The 21,743-nt window shown below is 41.3% G+C and overlaps 1 protein-coding gene across 1 annotated transcript in view; it reads left to right on the forward strand.

Annotated features, from left to right (window-relative positions):
- Window positions 1–21,743, forward strand: part of LOC130560740 (ryanodine receptor 3) — a 90,753-nt gene that overhangs the window by 33,688 nt on the left and 35,322 nt on the right. Inside the window, exons 23-52 of the mRNA XM_057344743.1 lie at window positions 443–546; window positions 2,445–2,528; window positions 3,065–3,224; window positions 3,538–3,685; window positions 3,835–4,037; window positions 4,231–4,405; window positions 4,931–5,139; window positions 5,280–5,476; window positions 7,035–7,101; window positions 7,181–7,341; window positions 7,407–7,572; window positions 7,688–7,774; window positions 7,862–8,088; window positions 8,269–9,073; window positions 10,656–10,856; window positions 11,089–11,191; window positions 11,312–11,446; window positions 13,208–13,481; window positions 13,634–13,748; window positions 14,913–15,045; window positions 15,155–15,258; window positions 15,593–15,728; window positions 16,972–17,158; window positions 17,238–17,346; window positions 17,490–17,610; window positions 17,768–17,937; window positions 19,133–19,353; window positions 19,472–19,562; window positions 19,689–19,829; window positions 19,944–20,107. Coding sequence (XP_057200726.1) covers window positions 443–546; window positions 2,445–2,528; window positions 3,065–3,224; window positions 3,538–3,685; window positions 3,835–4,037; window positions 4,231–4,405; window positions 4,931–5,139; window positions 5,280–5,476; window positions 7,035–7,101; window positions 7,181–7,341; window positions 7,407–7,572; window positions 7,688–7,774; window positions 7,862–8,088; window positions 8,269–9,073; window positions 10,656–10,856; window positions 11,089–11,191; window positions 11,312–11,446; window positions 13,208–13,481; window positions 13,634–13,748; window positions 14,913–15,045; window positions 15,155–15,258; window positions 15,593–15,728; window positions 16,972–17,158; window positions 17,238–17,346; window positions 17,490–17,610; window positions 17,768–17,937; window positions 19,133–19,353; window positions 19,472–19,562; window positions 19,689–19,829; window positions 19,944–20,107 — 5,198 coding nt within the window. The remainder of the gene's footprint in view (window positions 1–442; window positions 547–2,444; window positions 2,529–3,064; window positions 3,225–3,537; window positions 3,686–3,834; window positions 4,038–4,230; window positions 4,406–4,930; window positions 5,140–5,279; window positions 5,477–7,034; window positions 7,102–7,180; window positions 7,342–7,406; window positions 7,573–7,687; window positions 7,775–7,861; window positions 8,089–8,268; window positions 9,074–10,655; window positions 10,857–11,088; window positions 11,192–11,311; window positions 11,447–13,207; window positions 13,482–13,633; window positions 13,749–14,912; window positions 15,046–15,154; window positions 15,259–15,592; window positions 15,729–16,971; window positions 17,159–17,237; window positions 17,347–17,489; window positions 17,611–17,767; window positions 17,938–19,132; window positions 19,354–19,471; window positions 19,563–19,688; window positions 19,830–19,943; window positions 20,108–21,743) is intronic.

A 21,743-nucleotide genomic window follows, 5' to 3' on the forward strand; every position in this document is an offset into this window, starting at 1 on the left:
CGCGTTTGTTTGTTCCAACGCTGTGTTTCAGAAAGCTTCGCTTTACTATGGTATAACTGTACTAAGCATAGTTATTTGGTTTATTTGTAACCACAAATTTACTAACCATGATTATTATAGTAAAACTATGGTAACACAAATCATAATAAATCTGCATCAAAATCATGGTTAGTTACTACACTTTTACTATAATAAAACCATGGGTAATTTGCTTAAAAAACACTGGTGTAAATGTCGATCATGTTCTCTTGGGTTTTGAGCGGTACTGTACGTCCGTGGGTCTTTACAGCATGTTTATAGAGTTTTACTGTGTTCTTAAAACTCTACAGCCCAAATCTCCCAAGAAACATGTGACGTTCATGTGTTCTGCTCAGACTGTTTTTGTTATCATGTGTATTGTTCTGTCCGGTGTGCTGCTGATAAGTGTTTATTCATTCCTCAGATCCGAGAGGATAATAAACGTCAGCATCCGTGTCTGGTGGATTTCTCCAAACTGCCAGAGACAGAGAGGAGCTACAACATACAGATGTCAACAGAAACGCTGAAGTAAGATCGACGCTGAAGAGATAGTCAGTTGCTGGAAATCCTGAACATGTTTTATTGTAGTGTCGGGTCTTCAGCTTCATGTGTATTTTTGAGTTCAGGTTCATTAAGCTCATTATGACTTCATATGGTTTTCTTCTGTTGTTTTATGTGCAGCAGTATCTTATATCACAAGAGCACATATACCCTGTTATTAAGCGTTTCTTTAGAGTCAGTGAATTGAACAAACGCTTACATTACAAAAAATGACATTCTTTTTTTTATAGCATCTAAACACTCTTAAATCAGGATACATTTCCTTGATAAGGAATATTTAGTGTTGTTTCATGAAAAAATATAAGAATTAGCAACAAGAACAAGAAACAAGAGAAAATTTGAATTGAATTATGCATATAAGAAAAAAGTTAAACTCACGTTTATTTTTCTCACCCTATGGCAGATTTGTTTTTAAATATTTTTAGAATTTTTTAAGAAGTTTAAGATATTTTTGCTAGAACACAAGACCAAAATGCTAAAGAAATGTTTTTTTCCAGTAATGGTTGCACTAGACTTTTTCATTATCTGTCATTGTCTATGATTTTGACAGACATGGTCGTATAAGTTAAACGTGTAAGTTAAACGTAAGTTATCATGTAAGTTATTAATTCCATGTTTTCAAATAATATTACTAAGGGGCAGCATGTATATAGCAAATAGCAAGGGCCCTAAAACTGATCCTTGAGGTAATCCATAGTTTACTGGCGTTTGATTTGACGATTCCCCATTTAAATGAACAAACTGATATCAGTCAGATAAATACGATTTGAACCATTGCAAGGCTTGGTCCTGAATACCGATATAATTCTGTAAGCGATCTAGAAGTATTGCATGATCTACGGTATCTAATGCAGCACTAAGGTCAATCAAAATTAGGAGAGAAATACAGCCTTGGTCTGATGTTAGAAGTAGGTCATTTGTAATTTTAACAAGTGCGGTTTCCGTGCCATGATGTGGCCTAAAGCCCAACTGAAATGTTTCGTATAGGTCATTTTTTGTAAGAAAGAGCACAGTTGAGCCGATACTACTTTTTCCATTATTTTAGACAGATATGGAAGATTTGATATATAGTTTCCTAGTTCATTAGGGTCCAAGTGTGGTTTCGTAATAAGAGGCTTAATAACAGCTAGCTTAAAGGGTTTTGGAACATGACTTGGGGTGAGTGAGGAGTTTATAATGTTAAGAATGGGCTCCACTGCAACCGGTAATTACTCTTATAATAGTTTAGAGGGTATGGGGTCTAATAAACATGCTGTCGGTTTAGATGCTGTAATCATTTTGCTTAACTCTTCTTGGCCTATGGGTAAGAAACATAACAGCTGTTCTAGAGGGGCGATAGCTGAGGCTGATTCATAGACAGACTTAAAGGATTAGCATCAACTATATTTTCTCCAATGTTTTCAAATTTCTCTGTGAAAAATAGCATTTCTTCTAAAGTGAGCTGGAATATTCTGATCAGATGTCTGGTTATTTGTTAGTGTGGCTATACCGTTCTAAATAAAAACCTTGGATTGTTTTGGTTAGAATCTATGAGGTTCCGTAGGTGCTCAGCCCTAGCCGATTTTAGTTTATGAATAGTCATTTAAAAGGATTTAAAGACATTACACTGCAATAATTGTACATGAATAATAAGTGGCCTGCCGAGGCAATTAGCTTAAAGTCTACAAGATGAGAAAATGAAGATCACTGAGTGACAGCAAAGGACAAATTGAAATGAGAAAAGTTTGAAGGAAGGATTTAACAAGTTCTTACCCGTCATTTTACTTTTCATATTTTAACAATAAGACATTTGATAGCTTTTGTTTTTGTTCATCTTTTCATTTTAACGAACCACTGTTCTAGAGTTTATGTTGTGTGTGTTTCAGGACACTTCTGGCTTTGGGTTGTCATGTAGTTCAGGTGAAGGTCAATGCCGAAGAAGACCTGAAGAAACTCAAACTGCCTAAGAAGTGAGTGTCTCAAACCTGCTGTGAGTGAGTAACGGGACCACAGGTGTCACCAGATGGATATTTAAAACCATGAAGGTCATTTGCAGGTTCAAGCTCCTGTGACCGGGTTCAGACTAAATAAATATTGATTATCTGATTATATTGAGTCATTTATAGCCGGTTTCATTGGACGGTGCGCCTGGCCCAAAGTTAACTTCCGGTCTGTGTTTGGTTAAAATATAACAATTTATTTTATGTTTAAATTTGAAATATGAATATTTGATTGTATATATTAAAATAAAACTACTGAACAGTTATTGATTCTTTGCGGAGGTCTACCGGAAGTTACGTTTGGGCCACCTAACATTACATGTTTATGTTGTGGCCACTGATAGTATTTTTCAGATGGTATTGTGAGGTTTTAGTCACATAAAACCTTTTTCACTTGCTTTTATTTTCACACAATTTAACAATAATACTGATATTGAAGGTTGTGCTGTCTGGTTTCACTAGCTCGTGTCGTGTCCCGTCTAGCGCTTTGTGTGGTTTGTGTGCAGCTACATGATGTCTAACGGTTATAAACCAGCGCCGCTGGACCTGTCTGATGTCAAACTGACCCCAGGTCAGGAGCTGCTGGTGGATAAACTGACAGAAAATGCCCACAACGTCTGGGCCAAAGATCGCGTCAAACAGGGCTGGACCTACGGCATACAGCAGGTACCAAACCCACAGGATTCTGGGACATTAGTTATGCATTTTTAGTGTCTATCTAAATAAATCGGATCATTTACTCATAAGCGAGAGTTGATTCTCGGCATGATCTCGTTTAATGTCCCTTCAGCAGAATGAAAGAACACGTGATGCTGGATGTGTAATTGTGTTTGTTTGCCTGTAGGACAGCCAACAGTTCAATATCATTTGAGTTCGAACAATAGCGTGATAATGAAGAGAAATGAATTCCTCGTTTAGTCCAGAACGCCCCGGAGCGTCCAATCAGAGTCAGTGACAGCGTGTATTTCCGTCTCCGCAGGATGTGAAGAGCAAGCGAAACCCTCGCCTGGTGCCGTACGCTTTACTCGACGAGCGAACCAAGAAGTCAAACCGCGACAGCCTCCGGGAAGCCATCCGCACTCTGATTGGATACGGCTACAGCGTCGAGCCGCCCGACCAAGACGCTGGTGAGCTCATGCGGTTTCATCAAAGCAGATTAAAAACTCACTTTACTCACAACTCTTCTCTTGTTAGAATGTTGAGTCTGGAGATGTGATTTAGCGTTATCAATGTGCCGCCATATTTCAATGGACTCCCTTTGTTTTTCTCTCGGCAGGTCACGTGGTGGAGCGGTTGAGCATCGATAAGATCCGCTTCTTCCGTGTTGAGCGGACGTATGCGGTGAAGACGGGGAAGTGGTATTTCGAGTTCGAGGTGGTGACGGGTGGAGACGTGCGGGTGGGCTGGGCTCGGCCCGGCTGTAAGCCCGACGTGGAGCTCGGAACAGATGATCAAGCGTACGTCTTTGATGGACACCGGGTGAGATTTAAACGCTGTCACTCAAAATGTGAATCGTGAAAGGTTTCGTTTTTTTCTCTCATACTGGTATTTAGTGTTTACCAGGACATCATGTAAGGTTTAGGGGGACAAATCCATTTTCCTTACCACCTACAAATAAAATGTATATATCAAACAATGTTTTATGGCCTCATTAAGATACATCTGCTAACAGGGTCATCGACTCCACATGGGCGGTCGGCTCTTCGGTCGCTGCTGGCACGCGGGTGACGTTGTGGGTTGTATGATCAACATGGAGGACAAATCCATGATCTTCACCCTCAACGGAGAAATCCTGATCACTAACAAGGGCTCAGAACTCTGTTTCGCTGACTTTGACCTCGATGACGGTTAGAAGGCATATTTTAGTACACTTCCCTTTTATAACGCTAACTTTTATCATCCGTTTGTTAAAGAAATAGTTCACCCAAAAATAAATATTCTGTCATCATTTACTCACCCTCAGGTTGTTTCAAACCTACTGTATGTACATTTCTCTCTTCTGTTGAACACAAAGAAAGTTATTTATAAGAATGTTATCCATTTTCAGTTCTGTGACATCATCCACTACCGTAGTAGGAAAAAATATTGTATATTGCTTTCGTTCTGTTGAACACAAAGTGAGATATTTTGAAGAATTTAGGAACACAAAGAGTTCTGGGGCACCTTTGACTACCATTTCATTTCACCTACTATGGCAGTCAATGATGTCACAGAGTTGAAAATGACTAACATTCTTCCAAATATCTTTCTCTGTGTCTATCAGAACAAAGTCATTTATACAGGTGTGAAATGACATGAGGGTGAGGAAACGATTTTTGGGTGAACTGTCACTTTAAGCGTTCAGAAATGAAGTCCGTGAAATCTGCCTGCAGGTTTCATTCCGGTCTGCAGTTTAGGACTTTCTCAGGTCGGCCGTATGAATCTGGGGAAAGACGCCAGCACGTTTAAATACTACACAATGTGTGGACTGCAGGAGGGCTTTAGACCTTTCGCCGTCAACATGAATCGTGAGGTGACCATGTGGTTCAGTAAACGTCTGCCCACCTTCTTCAACGTGCCGAGAGACCACAGCGACATCGCGGTGAGGATAGACTTCAACTCAAAAATAACAATTCTCATATCAGTTATTCACACTCGTGTGGTTGTAAACCTTCCACGCAAAAGAAGATATTTTGAGAAATGTGGGTTTTGTCCATGGGGTTTAATGTTGTTTGTGTGCAGGTGACCAGGATTGACGGTACTGTCGACAGTCCGCCCTGTCTGAAGGTCACTCATAAGACGTTCGGGACTCAGAACAGTAACTCAGACATGGTGTTCTTCAGACTGAGCATGCCCGTAGACTTTCACTCCGCCTTCAGAAGCTCCACCAGCCACATGAACGGAGTCTATGAGGAGGAGCCGCTGAAACTCAGACACAGGTGAGCGCTTTAGGAGAATTAGGAGAACATGTGTAACCTGCTGATTATAACAGCGTTTTATTGATGCATGTTCGATTTTTTACATCTATTAAGCAAAGAATAACATTTATGGTGGTTTTCATATTGAAACTTAACCCAAACGTATCCTTTAGAAAGTTTCAAAATACTGTGGTGGTCAAAAATGATATCCACATATTTGCACAATATTTGCTTTCAATGACCCTAGAGGGACAATTGAAGCTTTGAGATAGAAAGTGTCGAGTCAACTTTATTTATATAGCGCTTTTTACAGTTTTCATTGTTACAATGCAGCTGTACATGAAACATATTGACTATAAGCAAAACATTTAAACTTATACAAGTAAAAACAAAAAAGGTGTAAACACAGAAGACAGACACGCACACACCGGTTCAAACACACCCACATACAAAACACGGACTCACAACTCCACACACACAATATACACACGTACTAACACACACAGACACACACACACACACACACACACACACACACGCACAATGGTTATCACAGAGAAGCACACATTTAAGATAAAGGAGAGAGAAACACTGTAATATTAAACAGACTATAAATTCCTATATGTAATGTTAAATAAGTTACGTAAAACTTTAAAGTTGTAATTGTAAGTATAAGCAGCCCCCCCGGCCAGGCAAACGGTGCAAAACAGTATGCAAGTGTATGGTATGGTACAAAATGGACGAAACACCAAACTTTTAGGTATTTATTTGACAAAAATGATTATTGTTTACATTTCTTTAAAAATGTGCAGCATTTATATTGCATATAAATTAGGGCTGTTCGACCATTAATTGACATTCATTCGTGTTTACATAATATATGTCTGTGCACTGTGCATATCAGTTTTGTATTTATAAACACAAACATACATGCACATATTTAGGAACTATTTGCATGTATATACTAATATTTAAATTAAATATAAACATTTATTAATTTTTAGGGTTCATATTTTTCTTAAATATGTGCATGTTTATAAATGCAAAATTAATATGCACAGTACACAGACATATATTATGTAAACACAAACTTTTATTCTGGATGCGACATGTCGATTAATCGACATTAATCACCGAACAGCCCTAAATTATAAATAATGTATTTGTGAATCAAATTAAATGTTCGTTTAGTTTCTTAAATGCTTACATGCTGTTTTCTTTCATTTTTGTAACTTTTGTAAATATCATTCGACGTATGAAGAACAACAATAAACAAGCAATTCAGTACTGTGATAAAACCGTATTCCATAATAAAAGCCCCAGCAATTATCACGATACGAATATGTCAAATTCTAAAAAATAAAAAAGCTGAGTTTTATTAGTTATTAATATTTTGTTGATTCTTTCTTGTTTTGGCTATAGCAGACATTCTCATTCATGTTTTTTTTTGCCAAACCTCCTTAAAATCATCTCAAAGCTGAGCTTTATTTTGCACGCCAAACATAACTACACCAACAAACAAACAAAGTTTCTGTTTGCGTGAGTGTGTTTGAATAAAGTTTTCATTGAACCTCTCCAGGCATCCGGTGAAGTCGATGAAACACTCAGAGGAGAGCAGAAGAATCGACTACAGCAGCATCACCACGGTAACATCAATATGTGTTCAAACACGTTACTCTTTGAAAACTGCAAATGTTTTTAGGTGATGAATCTTGTCTTTTGCAGTATTATCATTCAGTCCGAATATTCGCCGGTCAGGATCCGTCCTGCGTGTGGGTCGGTTGGGTCACCCCCGACTATCATTACTACAGCAACAACTTTAACCTCAGTAAGAACCGCACCGTGACGGTGACCCTCGGAGACGAGAGGGGTCGCGTGCATGAGAGGTGAGCGTCAGTGGGTTTCATCTTTTGATCAGTGAGTCTCAGGACTAATCTCTCTCGTCTCACAGCGTCAAGAGGAACAACTGCTACATGGTTTGGTGTGGAGATGTCGGCAGCGCGGGGCAGACCGCCGGCAGAAGTAATGCAGATTTAGAGATGGGCTGTCTTATCAATGTGGCCACCGGTCTGTTGACCTTCAGCGTGAACGGCAAAGAGCTTCCAACTTCACACCAGGTACTGTCGGAGGAATTTGAACATCTCACTGAACAGCTCATCAGCTAATCTGGTTAAATGTCAAGTAAAAAGTAAAAGAAAGTAAAGATAAATGTTGATGAACTTGTTTGTCCAGGTGGAGCCCAGCACAAAACTCTTTCCCGCTGTGTTCGTGCGTCCCACAAGCTCCAGTCTGTTCCAGTTTGAACTGGGCAAAATCAAGGTTAGTGGGTCGTGATTGACAGAGCTGTCGTGAATAGATCCGCTCGCTCAATGAATCAACATCTTCATATTTCACACTCTTCTCCAGAACACCATGCCTTTATCATCAGCCATCTTTAAGAGTGAACACAAGAACCCGGTTCCTCAGTGTCCACCGCGTCTGGACGTCCAGACCATCAACTCGGTGCTGTGGAGCCGAATGCCAAACATATTCCTGAAGGTGGAGACGTCCCGGATCAGTGAGAGACACGGATGGATGGTCCAGTGTCAGGAACCCCTGCAGATGCTCGCTGTACACATCCCTGAGGAGAACCGGTACACACGCGCTCTCTCTCACACACGCACACACACACACACGCACGCACGCACACACACACACACACACACACACGCACACACACACACTCTTTCACAAACACACACACTTAAATGTGGATTTATTGCAAATGAAAGAAACGTGACTTGACTGAATGTCATCTGTGTTTCTCTCTGCAGTTGTGTGGACATCATGGAGCTGTCGGAGCAGGAGGAACTGCGTAAGTTCCACTATCACACGCTGAAGCTTTACTGCGCTCTGTGCGCTCACGGCAACACGCGTGTCTCTCACGCCCTGTGCAGCCACCTCGACCAATCCCAGCTCCTGTACACCATCGACAACCAATACCTGTCCGGCATGCTGCGCGAGGGCTTCTACGACGTCCTCATCAGCGTCCACCTGGAGACGGCCCGAGCTGCTCGCCTCATGATGAACAACGAGTTCATCATCCCCGTCACCGCCGAGACGCGCAGCATCCTGCTCTTTCCGGACGCGTCCAAACGCCACCGGCCCCCCGGCGTGGGTCTCAGCACGTCCCTGAAGCCCAAACTCAACTTCGCACCTCCCTGTTTCATCAGCGCTAAACGAAACCAGCACCTGTACAGCCCCGAGATCCCGCTGGACGTGCTGAAGGAGAAAGCCATCAGCATGCTGACGGAGGCGGTTCAGGGCGGAGGAGATCACATCAGAGATCCCGTGGGAGGAAGTGTGGAGTATCAGTTCGTGCCCATCCTGCGCCTCATCAGTACTCTGCTCACCATGGGCGTCCTGACCAGCCGAGACGTTCACAAGATCTTACTGCTCATCGAGCCCAACGTGTTCGGAGAACGCAAGGAGGAGGGCTCGAGAGAGACGGCGGTGAAGGAAGGTCTGACAGGAGCAGAGGAGAAGACCGTCGAGACCGGAGAAGAAGAACCAGTGAAGGGTAGAAAGGTCGTGAAGGGACTGCTGGAGAAGAAGTTACCTGAGTGTGTCAAACGACAGGTGAGAATCTGCGGCAATTACGACCAAAAGTTGAAATAAATGACTGATTTAAAGGGACAGTTCGTACCAAAATGAACATTTTGTCATCATTTACTCACCCTCAGGTTGTTCCAGACCTTCATAAACGTCTTTGTTCTGCCAAACACAAAAGAAGATATTTGGAAGAATGTCAGTAGCCAAACAGATCTCACCCCACATTGACTCCCATAGTAGGGGAAATAAATACTAGGGCAGTAAATGTGGGATAAGATCTGTTTAGTTACTGACATTCTTCCAAATATCTTCCTTTGTGTTCAGCAGAACAAAGACATGTATACAGGTCTGGAACAACCTGAGGGAGCGTAAATGATGACAGGATTTTCATTTTTGGGTGAACTACGCCTTTAAATGATCTAAATGCTGCAGATGCAAATATTTATGATGTATTGTAGAGCTATGGCCATTTTTTTACTACATGATGTCCTTTTAATCCAGTTGGTTGAGCTGCCAACACGAAAATAATACACGAATGTTGTTTTGGTATTTTGTGGCTCTCTTTTTGGTTTTAGCTTTCTTGATCTCTTTGTAAATTTTATTTGAATATGTTAAAATTCAGTTAAAGTGACATCTATTTATTATTTATTAATATATTTTTAATTTAAAAATAAATAAAGTTATATCACTGCATAACATGGATTTTTTACTTGCGTTTTCCAAATATCTAAAAAATTCCTAAATCTTGACATCTCAAAAAGCATATTTTTGCTAATAAAGAGGTAAAGCTTAATTTTCTTACCACAAAACAAAAACTTTCTTGTTTTAAGCACTTCATTTTCAGAAAACAAGATTTAGTGTCTTAGGCCGTGTTCACATTTGACTTCTTTTTTGAAGCACAATCAGAAGTTATTGAATGTGAAAATTAAACTTACATTTACACAAGACTATGCTCCAACAGGCGTTTCGGACAGCATTTTATTTTTTCGAGCTTGAGCCTTCTCGACCAATCATGTTCCTCGCATGTTGTTATGGAAACGACAGGTCTCTGTCATTTGTTAGCTGTGAAAAAGGTGCTTGACGTAGGGCGTTTTTTTAAGAAAAGTTGAACTTTTTTCAACCTCAAAAGATGCTCTGAGCTACAGAAAAAGACGCTAGGTGTTTAAAAAAGCGCTCAGGACTTTTTTGAAAACACGGTTTACTCCATAGAATTGCAATGTAAAACAGACACTAGCAGCTTCAAGAAAGAAGTCAAGTGTGAACACGGCCTTAGATTGTCTTGCTTCTTGAGTACATAAGTAAGCACAATTAAAGTAATACATTTGTTTTAGTCGTGTACAACCAAAAATTGTTAACATCTTTAATTTTAATTTCAGTTGATTTTGTTCAAAATGTCGTATTTTACACCCAGTATTGTGTATTTTATTAAATCGTGAGCTGATTGCGTCACTACACCCCTGCAAAACACTTTTTTTAGAAACTAGAAGTTGTTTTTTAGACTTTATTTTCCATGACTTCTTTTCTTTAAAGGAGGAGTTGGGAGATAATGAAGGAAAAGCTGCGTGTGAATAACTGGGGGTGTAAATGTTTCTCTCTGTGTTCTCTTCAGATGTGTGATCTGCTTCATTATTTCTGTGACTGTGAGTTGAGGCACAGGATCGAGTCGATCGTGTCGTTCTCCGACGGTTTCGTTTCCAAGCTGCAATTCAACCAGAAGTTTCGCTATAATGAGCTGATGCTCGCGCTCAACATGTCTGCCGCCGTCACCGCCAAAAAGACCAAAGAGTTTCGCTCTCCTCCACAGGAACAGGTACATTCACGCATGTTTATAACTTTATTTAGAAAATCCTGAAATGAGGATTCGACCTCCAGACAGTTGAATCGGGAACTGATGTGTGTTTGTTTATATTGGTTAGCATTGAAAAGTTTAGGAAAAGTCTCTCTGTAACGCTTGAATGTCAGTGTTGCGAGTTTTTCTTTCCCATGAACATGGTTGCACATTAAACTTCAGAACGGTCTCAGTCGTCTGACATTTGTTTCAGATTAACATGCTGTTGAATTTTGACATGGGCGAGGGCTGTCCGTGTCCAGAGGACATACAGGAGGAACTCTATGACTTTCACACTGAACTGCGGCTACACTGCGGTACACACACATTCATGTATCTTCATGTTTACAAGCAATTTGTTGATGTTTTGATTTGATTGATACAGAAACAGACGATCCAATGTTCACGTGACCTTCTGATCTGATTTCTCCCTGCAGGAATCCCAGCGGAGGAACCCAAGGAGCATGAAGACACGTCTATTAAAGGTCGTCTGCTCGCGCTGGTCTATAAGATCAAAGGTCAACCGCAGAAATCTGACTCACAGCCCAGAGAGAAAGAGCAAACAGCACCAAGTGAGACATAAAATTGTTTTATGTGCATTTTTCAAAGACGTTACAACTTTTATACCATACAAACTGTATATTCTATAAAACGCCTGTTGTCATCTTTAAAAAAAGACAAGTGCAGTTTATCACATGAATAGACAGGTAACTGACAAATGACATCAAAGTCCCCGTGAACCGGAAGTTGCGATCGTTTTTACTTCCGTATTCGGACCCATTTCCGAGTGAAAAGGAATTTCAAAGGAGAAATGAGTGGGCGTGGCTTGCGTTTTTCACTGCGAAGTGATTGGATGTGTAAAAACAGCTGTTGCATTCATTTTTAAATGAAAGGGAGGAGTTAACGGATGCTCCACCCAAGCCGTCTTATTTACATCATTTGAGATGGATAGTCTGGGTGGAAAAGTGCTTTTTCAGATTTTAACTGAAGATTATGAGGGTACGTGAATTTTAAAAAGAAAATGACCCACATTGATAAGCTGTTTACTATAATCGCTGCAATATTTCATGAAAAAATAAGAATTGTCATTTTGAATTTCACTGGGACTTTGATGTTACACACAGATGGATAAATTAGGGCCATATAATTTTTAGTTTACCTAAATTAGTTTTAATTTAGCTAAATTCTGTACTATACAAAGTCCACATAAAAATACTGTAGTATTCAATACTACTTTTGAATCTACTATGGTATACTACAATTTTACAACAGTTTATCAATTTACTACAAGGGTACTACAATTATCTATAGCAAATACTATAGTATTCTACAGATTTTATTTCATCAGAGTGTTCAGGTTAACAGGACTTTTATTTTGACGGGTCACCGCGAAGGCGTTTGAGTTGGCCGCTAGAGACGGGTTCCAAAAGAGAGCAGAATCCCATTGAGCCCCGTGTTAAACTTTACAGCAGAAAAAAACATGTTTACGGCCTGGTACAAAAAAGGATTTTGCTCTATGTAGTTCATTTTACCCGTCATGACAACTGTGAGGAGGGTGAACTTCCGTTTAACTTATATTAAGCCTTTAAATTCTGCACAATTAGGTGCGCGGCCACTTGAGTGACAGGTGGTTTCAGCAACCAGGCGCTTCAGCTCCAACCACGTCCCGCCTCTTTGCCCGTTTTCCATTATCCGGGAGTGACGCGCTGCTGAGATGGCGACGGCCGGCTCCGCCCACTTTAAGCTTCAAAACAGCACCTCAGAAACTTACGGGTGACGTCACGGCATATTAAATACAGTCTATGACACAGACTGATTTTTTTTAGCACATGTTGCACTGTCCTACAGCCCTGCTCAGTATTGCTGAGTCTCGAATAAACCGAAAGTTTAATTCCATTGACTCTTGAACGCTCATGAGCTCAGCGTTTGTTTTATATCCGCCGTCTCAGCGGGATTGTAAGTGAGCGAAGGTTCTGATTGGCTGCCCTATAAAAGCTTATTTATTACTGGCAGACTCATGAAGAAATGAGTGACAGATGAGCTGATCAGATGCTTTCCTCCCATCACTCATGTAAAGACGGTCGGCACGTGCCGCTCTGATGATGCTGCGTGCCAGAGCACACTTCAAGACATCACAACGCTTACATTACCAAAAGGGTCCTTACCGTGATATTACCGTAGTATTGTTCGATGTACACTGTCAATAGTAAATGAATATCGTATCATTTTCTAAATAGTGTAGTCAGTATGCAGTAGGAGAGAAGCTTTGGCCAATCATTTCTAAACGCTAGAAATAAAACAAATGGTTTGATGTCTTTCTGTGGTGTGTGCAGCCAATCTGAAGGAGCTGATCTCTCAGACGATGGTGAGCTGGGCTCAAGAGACACACATTCAGGATCCCGAGCTGGTGCGCGTGATGTTCAGTCTGTTGAGGAGACAGTACGACAGCATCGGCGAGCTGCTGAGAGCCATGAGGAAGACGTACACCATCAGCGCCGCCTCCGTGAGCGACACCATCCACCTGCTGGCGTCACTGGGACAGATCCGCTCGCTGCTGAGCGTCCGCATGGGTAAAGAAGAGGAACAGCTCATGATTGACGGCTTGAGGTGAGAGAGATAGAGACACATCATGGACCTTCAAAACTTTAGTTCTCCTAAATTAAACGAACTCCAGCCTTTTTTACGTAAGACCATTTGCTGGGCTTGTTGTTCCAGCTGGACTGTGAGTGATGAGATGTTTGATCTTCTGTCCGTCTCAGTGACATCATGAATAACAAAGTCTTCTACCAGCATCCGAACCTGATGAGAGTTCTGGGGATGCACGAGACAGTGATGGAGGTGATGGTGAATGTGCTGGGAGGAGGAAAATCACAGGTGCTGACGTGAACATCACTATAAACTTTTGTAAAAGCATTGTTCCGATTCATCAAAATGGCTCCAGGGAGTCATTTGTGGTCATGTAATTAAATAACTTCTCGGTTTGATCGATTGACTGCTGTATTGATTTAAACTGCACTCTTAAAGATGGGGTAACACACACAGTTTCTGCCAATCTCATATTAATGTCGAGTACCTTTAGAGGAGTATTGCATACGCTGATCTTCGAAGAGTATTTATTTTGATCACATTTATAAAAGAAAGATACAGCTGTACGATTATTTCTGGAAAAAGACGAGCGCCTGGAGGCTTGCAGAGGGGGGGGGGGGAACTACAGCACCGGCACACAATACATCGCATTGTATTCACTGTAAGTTTGTGTTGTTTACATTATACACGTACACACCGATTGCAAACAAAACGCAGACGTATGACTTAGTTTGACTTACCGCGTGCGGTTCATGTCCGGCATCTTTAAGCGCTGGGACTGTTCAATCTATCAGTTTCAAACCATCTCCAAATCCAGCGTTATATCCAGAGTTTATATAACATCCATCACTGAAATGCAGTGAGCAAACAAACACAACTAAACTTCCGTCAGCCGAGTGAAGCGGCATTGTGATGGGCGTGCTCTTTCTCACGCTCGCTGGATGACGCGTGGGCGTTCTTTTATGGGAGAATTGTCCAATAAGGGACTAAGAACCCTTGTTACGAAACGGAAATCCGTGTACGAAAAAACTTTCCGAAAACAGTACGAACCCTGGCGGAGTGAATCGTGCACACAAATACTGTACCCACGTTCAACTCGTTTTTTGACAAGTTGACCATGTTAAAGGGATAGTTCACCCAAAAACTCCAATTTGCTGTTTATTTACTCACCCCCAGGCCATCCGAGATGTAGGTGACATTTCTTCTTGAGTAGAACCATAAAGAAGATTGCTTGGTAAATCCGCAGCCCTCTTTGCTTCATATAATGGGAGTCTATGGAGTCCACCTGTTTAAGAGTTCCTAAAGCACATAATTCAAAAAAAGCGGCTCCTGGTGACATGTTGACGTCTTGTGAAGCGAGTCCCCATGAGTTGGTGTGTAATCAGGTTTAGGCCACACACACGCATATCAAATGTGATATTTCTCTTTTAACTCATGTGATCTCTCTATCAGGAAATCGCTTTTCCCAAAATGGTAGCGAGCTGCTGTCGATTCCTGTGTTACTTCTGTCGAATCAGTCGTGAGAATCAGAAAGCCATGTTCGATCATTTGAGTTATCTGCTGGAGAACAGCAGTGTTGGACTGGGTGAGTACACAAGACAAATATCACACAGCTCCTGCACAAACACGTTACATGTTTAATCTGTTGTCATGTAAAGAATGACATGATGCGGTGTTTGTGTGTGTGTTGACAGCGTCTCCATCCATGAGAGGATCGACACCTTTAGACGTAGCGGCTTCATCCGTCATGGATAATAACAGTCTGGCCCTCGCGCTGGAGGAACCCGACCTCGACAAGGCGTGTTAGCACTTCTGCTTTTGGTTTTACTTTCGCCTCTCTGTCGGCTCCTTTGCTTATCTTTATCTTCAAGTCAAGTAAACGTTTCTCACTAAGTCCCGCTCGACATTTGAATCATTATTCTAAACTGACTGTTGTGAATCAGGGTTGAGAGATGTTTTTATGGACTTGCTCAATAGCAGATTCTTGTTTATTTCAAAAAAGATTTCAGCATTGAGCTACTTTAAACACAACGATTTCATTCGAACAATTACATAGCAATTAAACATTTCTTTAGATATAAATGACTTCCAAATGTCTCAAAACTAGAAATAATGTGTCGAGGTGTTTGCAGGTGGTTACGTATCTCGCCGGCTGTGGGCTGCAGAGTTGTTCCATGCTTGTGGCTAAAGGATATCCAGATATCAGCTGGAACCCTATCGAGGGTGAACGCTACCTTTCCTTCCTGCGGTTTGCTGTGTTTGTCAAAGGTAAACAAACAAAAACAAACATCTATTTGACACGCACGGATTCCAGATTGTCCCTCTCCTAAATTAGATTGACTAGTGTATTGACAGGGCTGGGAAGGTTACTTTTTAAAAAATGTATTTCACTGCAGATTACAAAATACATGCTTTAGGGGCGATTCACATTTCGCGTCTAAAACCGCACGGAAAACGCGAGCCGCGCCACTTTCTCTCCGTAAATGACCCTTACTCCGAAAAAGACTACATATGAAATAACGAATATGCGCGTGGAAAAGACGCGAAATGTGAATCGCGCCTTAAAAAGTAATCTGTAACGTATTTCGTTACAAGTTTTGTAACTTAATCTAAATACTTTAGTATTCTTTGGAAAACTCATAAGGTACATTAAAAGAAGAAAAAGTCGAAACTAAACGAAAAAGTCAGAACTATAAGACAAAACGTTGCAATTACCTAAAAATGACTTAAACAAGAAACTCACAAACAACTATCACACTTAAGGCCATTGCACATTGAATCTTGAGTCTGAAATTTTTGAACGTTAAAACATAAATACGACCTCACGTTGTGTCAATCACATTTACACACTGCCTCCGATATTTTCATCCGTCATAAAAAAATTTGGACTGGGTTTGATTTTGTGCGTTTTTCGCTTCCGTAGCAAGCATTTTGAGAGACGTTTTGACAATTCAGAGACACCATAAAAACGAGCGCCAAATATACGAAACAACGCATATGAAAATTTCAGACTGTATGTGCAAAGACCTTTATTCAGGACAGTACTTAATAATATTAGCATGCAATTTCTATGAACCCAGATCCCACTTATTTTGTTAAAATTATTCAAAAATTGCATATTCGACAAGGGGTATGAAACTTATGAGCATAACTGCTTTTTATAATGCTTTTGCAGATAGTCAGAGAATCACCAATTGCTGTTTACATTAATTGCCTGTTACAATTTATATTAACGTTTAAATAACATTAAAATCCGAAGTAAATACTTTTCGGATGTAACTGTAATTTGATTACCACCCATTTAAAAGTAACTGTAATGAAATACATTTACTCAAAATTTGTATTTTAAATGCGTAACTAAGTTACATGTATTTTGTTACTCCCCAGCCCTGGGTATAGAACAGACTTGTGTATAGATTGACTAGTTCTGGAATGGCGTTACTAATGAAACAATAAATAAATTCATGTACACACACGCGCTAAGCGCTTTCCGTGTGTCGTCCGTGTGCAGGTGAGAGCGTGGAGGAGAACTCCAGCGTGGTGGTCAAGCTTCTGATTCGCCGGCCGGAGTGTTTTGGCCCAGCCTTGCGAGGAGAGGGTGGAAACGGGTTGCTGGCGGCTATGAAGGAGGCCATAAAGATCTCAGAGAACCCAGCGCTGGATCTGCCCAGCACGGGCCCGGGTCACACGTCAGACACGTAAGACACACGCATGTACACACACGCGTCTGATGAAACCAGCGGTGATGATGATGATGATGTCATCTCTCTGCTGCAGGTCCACTGAAGGTGAGGAAGAGGAGGAGGTGGTTCACATGGGGAACGCCATCATGTCCTTCTACTCGGCTCTGATCGATCTGCTGGGCCGCTGCGCTCCTGAGATGCACGTGAGAACATTTATTGTGGACAAACACAAATCTGAAGTACACATCGGAAAAAATCTCTGATTATTTTTCTTATCGCATTTGATGCAAAAAGTGTATGAACATGATGTGAAGTTAACTGATGGTGTCCTGTACCTCACACACAGTTGATCAATAAAGGTAAAGGTGAAGCTCTGAGGATTCGTGCCATCCTGCGATCTCTCGTGCCCATTGAGGACCTGGTCGGCATCATCAGCATCCCTCTGAAAATGCCCGTGCTCAATAAAGGTTTGAAACACTCTCCTGATTCACATTTACAAACCTTCTGCGTTAAAGTCATTTCTTTAGAAGAGAGACAAACAACCCCACCAAATCTCTGATCCATTACCTCCTTCAGAATAATCCATCAGACATTTATACTGTTTGAAATCTATCTGTCTGTCAGATGGCAGCGTGACCGAGCCCGACGTGTCTGCCAGTTTCTGTCCGGACCACAAGGCTCCCATGGTGCTGTTTTTGGATCGTGTGTACGGCATCGAGGATCAGAGTTTCTTGCTGCATCTGTTAGAGGTGGGATTCCTGCCGGATCTGAGGGCCGCTGCTTTACTCGACACGGTGAGACACGAACCTCAAAAATAAAAATTGGTAAAAACTGCAGCATTTTATTGCTGTTGGAAGTGTGAGAGCTCATACTTGTATGTATTTTAATTATGGCTGTCAAACGATTAATCGTGATTAATCGCATCCAGAATAAAAGTTTGTGTTTACATAATTTATGTCAGTATACTGTGCTAATTAATTTTGTATTTATGAACACATACACATAAATGCATTTATTTTAGAAAAATATAAAATATAACAATTAATAAACATTTATTTAGAATTTAATTGATTGGTAAATATAAATTAATACATTTAAATATTTCCTAAATATATAGACAATTATGTGTATGTTTTGTGTTTATAAATTAATATGCACTGTACACAGATATATATTATGTAAACACAAACGATTAATCGTGATTAATCGTTTGACAGCCCTAATTTTAATGTGTTTTTGTTCTGTTTTCCCGTGCAAGTATCTGAACGTTGGTAAATAAAGATACATTCACTTCAGAAGCAGCAGATATAAAGGCTCGTTTTGGAAAAAAATATAAAAATTTAATTTATGCTTAAAACATCTGCCAGTGGTGTATGAAAAATGCAACAATTTTTTTTATATCACAAACTGTATACAGACTTAATATCTGTATTTCGAAGTATTTAATTTTGCTTCTCAAGTAAATGTATCTTAAGCAGTGTTGGGTAAGTTACTCTGACAAAGTAATTAATTACTAGTTACTAATGACATATTCAATAGTGTAATTAGATTACTGTACAAATGACTCTCTCCAAAAAGTATTTAATTACTTATTACTAATTACTTTCTATATCCTACATCAACCTTGATTAGTTAAGTGATTCAAGGATAGACATGAAACGGCTTATTTAATTAATTGAAATAAATAACTACATAAAGTACTCTTATTAACTGACCAAAGTATACAGATGTGAGAAGGACACATTAAAGCATACATTTTAAAGTTAGAATTTTGAAGTAATTTCCACAATTGAATATATTACACAGTATTTAGTTCAATTACATCAGAAGTAACTGTAATTAAATTACAGAAAAAATGAGAGTAATCCCTTACTTTACTTTCTCAAGGGAAAAGTAATTAAATTACACTAATTAATTACTTAGTAACTAGTTACACCCAACACTGATTTTAAGAATGTTTGAAGTCATGTTCTGTGTGTTTATTGTCAGGAATCTGTGCGGACGACCGAAAGCGCTCTTGCGATGAACAGGTACATCGGTTCTGCCATGTTGCCTCTGCTCACGCGCTGCGCTCCTCACTTCACCGGTACAGAACATCACGCCGCGCTCATCGACTCGACGCTTTACACCATCTACAGACTGTCCACGTGCTGTTCGCTCACCAAAGCTCAGAGAGACGCCATTGAGGAGTGTTTACTGGCCGTCTGCAGGTGAGGAATCCTTCCAGTCCGTTATCCAGAATTCAGCATCAGCATTTGTGGAAACTTGAACCATAAAACACTGTTGACCAATAAGATCCCTCATTAGTGTGCTTTGTGTCTCTTGAAGGTATCTCAGGCCGTCCATGTTACAGCCTCTCTTACGCCGACTGGTGTTTGACGTGCCATCGTTGTCCGAATACTGTAAGATGCCTCTGAAGGTAAACACTGTCTCAGAGCTCCTGTCATGTTGGTTTTATTTTTATTAGTCCGTTGTTTGTTCTGACCCTGTTTAGTCATTTATCAATAAGCTTGTATGAATGAAAACGTCTCTATGTTCGTTGCAGTTGTTATCGAATCATTACGAGCAGAATTGGAAGTATTACTGCCTCCCGTCAGGCTGGGGCGGTCACGGTCTGCCGTCTGAAGAAGAGCTTCTGCTCACCAAGAAGATCTTCTGGGGCATCTTTGATTCTCTCTCTCAGAAGGTGAAGACACTAGCTGCACATTAAGTGATGTGATCCTGACATTTAAAACGTGACATTTAAACATCTGAATCGAGACTAATAGATCTAAACGTGTGTCTGTGTGCTTTTGTTCAGACGTACGATCAGGAGCTGTTTAAAATGGCCATGCCGTGTCTGAGCGCCATCGCCGGAGCTCTTCCACCCGATTACATCGACCCGTCGCTCAGCACCGCGCTGGAGAAACACGAGTCTGTGGACGCGCAGGGCAACTTTGACCCCAGACCCATTAACACGGCCAAGTATGAGCGAGCGAGAGAGAGAGTAAGCGAAAGACTGAGCAAGAGATACAGAGAGGGAGTTGGAGACAGAGTAAATGAGACAGAAAGCGAGAGTGGTCGAGCAAGAGAACGAGTTGGAGACAGAGGGAGCAAGCAAGGGAGAGAGAGAGACAGAGAGCGATTTAGAGAGATTGACAGAGTGAGCAGTTACAGACATAGAGAAGGCAAGTGAGAGCATCAAGAGTACGAGAGAGTGAACAAGAGAGACAGTGTTGTGTGAGAGTTGTCTGCGAGTTGTGTCAGTGTTGTGCGAGTGTTGTCTGCGAGTTGTGTGAGTGTTGTCTGCGTGTTGTGTGAGTGTTGTCTGCGACTTGTGTGAGTATTGTGTGAGTGTTGTGTGAGTGTTGTCTGCGTGTTGTGTGAGTGTTGTCTGCGAGTTGTGTGAGTGTTGTCTGCGTGTTGTTTGAGTGTTGTCTACGACTTGTGTGAGAGTTGTGTGAGTGTTGTGTGAGTGTTGTCTGCGTGTTGTGTGAGTGTTGTCTGCGAGTTGTGTGAGTGTTGTCTGCGTGTTGTGTGAGTGGTGTCTGCGTGTTGTGTGAGTGTTGTCTGCGTGTTGTGTGAGTGGTGTCTGCGTGTTGTGTGAGTGTTGTCTGCGACTTGTGTGAGAGTTGTGTGAGAGTTGTGCGAGTGTTGTGCGAGAGTTGTGTGAGAGTTGTGCGAGTGTTGTGTGAGTGTTGTCTGCGACTTGTGTGAGTATTGTCTGCGACTTGTGTTAGAGTTGTGTGAGAGTTGTGTGAGTGTTGTGCGAGTGTTGTCTGTGACTTGTGTGAGTATTGTCTGCGAGTTGTGTGAGTGTTGTCTGCGAGTTGTGTGAGAGTTGTGCGAGTGTTGTGTGAGTGTTGTCTGCGACTTGTGTGAGTATTATCTGCGACGTGTGTGAGAGTTGTGTGAGTGTTGTGTGAGTTTTGTCTACGACTTGTGTGAGAGTTGTGTGAGTGGTGTCTGCGTGTTGTGTGAGTGTTGTCTACGACTTGTGTGAGAGTTGTGTGAGTGTTGTCTGCGTGTTGTGTGAGTGTTGTCTGCGACTTGTGTGAGAGTTGTGTGAGTGTTGTCTGCGACTTGTGTTAGAGTTGTGTGAGAGTTGTGTGAGTGTTGTGCGAGTGTTGTCTGCGAGTTGTGCGAGTGTCGTCTGCGACTTGTGTGAGTATTGTCTGCGTGTTGTGTGAGTGTTGTCTGCGTGTTGTGTGAGTGTTGTCTGCGAGATGTGTGAGAGTTGTGCGAGTGTTGTCTGCGACTTGTGTGAGTGTTGTCTGCGTGTTGTGTGAGTGTTGTGTGCGTGTTGTGTGAGTGTTGTCTGCGAGTTGTGTGAGAGTTGTGCGAGTGTTGTCTGCGACTTGTGTGAGTGTTGTCTGCGTGTTGTGTGAGTGTTGTCTGCGAGATGTGTGAGAGTTGTGCGAGTGTTGTCTGCGTGTTGTGCGAGTGTTGTCTGCGTGTTGTGTGAGTGTTGTCTGCGACTTGTGTGAGAGTTGTGCGAGTGTTGTGTGAGTGTTGTCTGCGACTTGTGTTAGAGTTGTGCGAGTGTTGTGTGAGAGTTGTGTGAGTGTTGTGCGAGTGTTGTCTGCGAGTTGTGTGAGAGTTGTGCGAGTGTTGTCTGCGA

The sequence above is a fragment of the Triplophysa rosa genome, linkage group LG10, assembly GCF_024868665.1.
Source record: "Triplophysa rosa linkage group LG10, Trosa_1v2, whole genome shotgun sequence".
NCBI lineage: Eukaryota > Metazoa > Chordata > Actinopteri > Cypriniformes > Nemacheilidae > Triplophysa > Triplophysa rosa.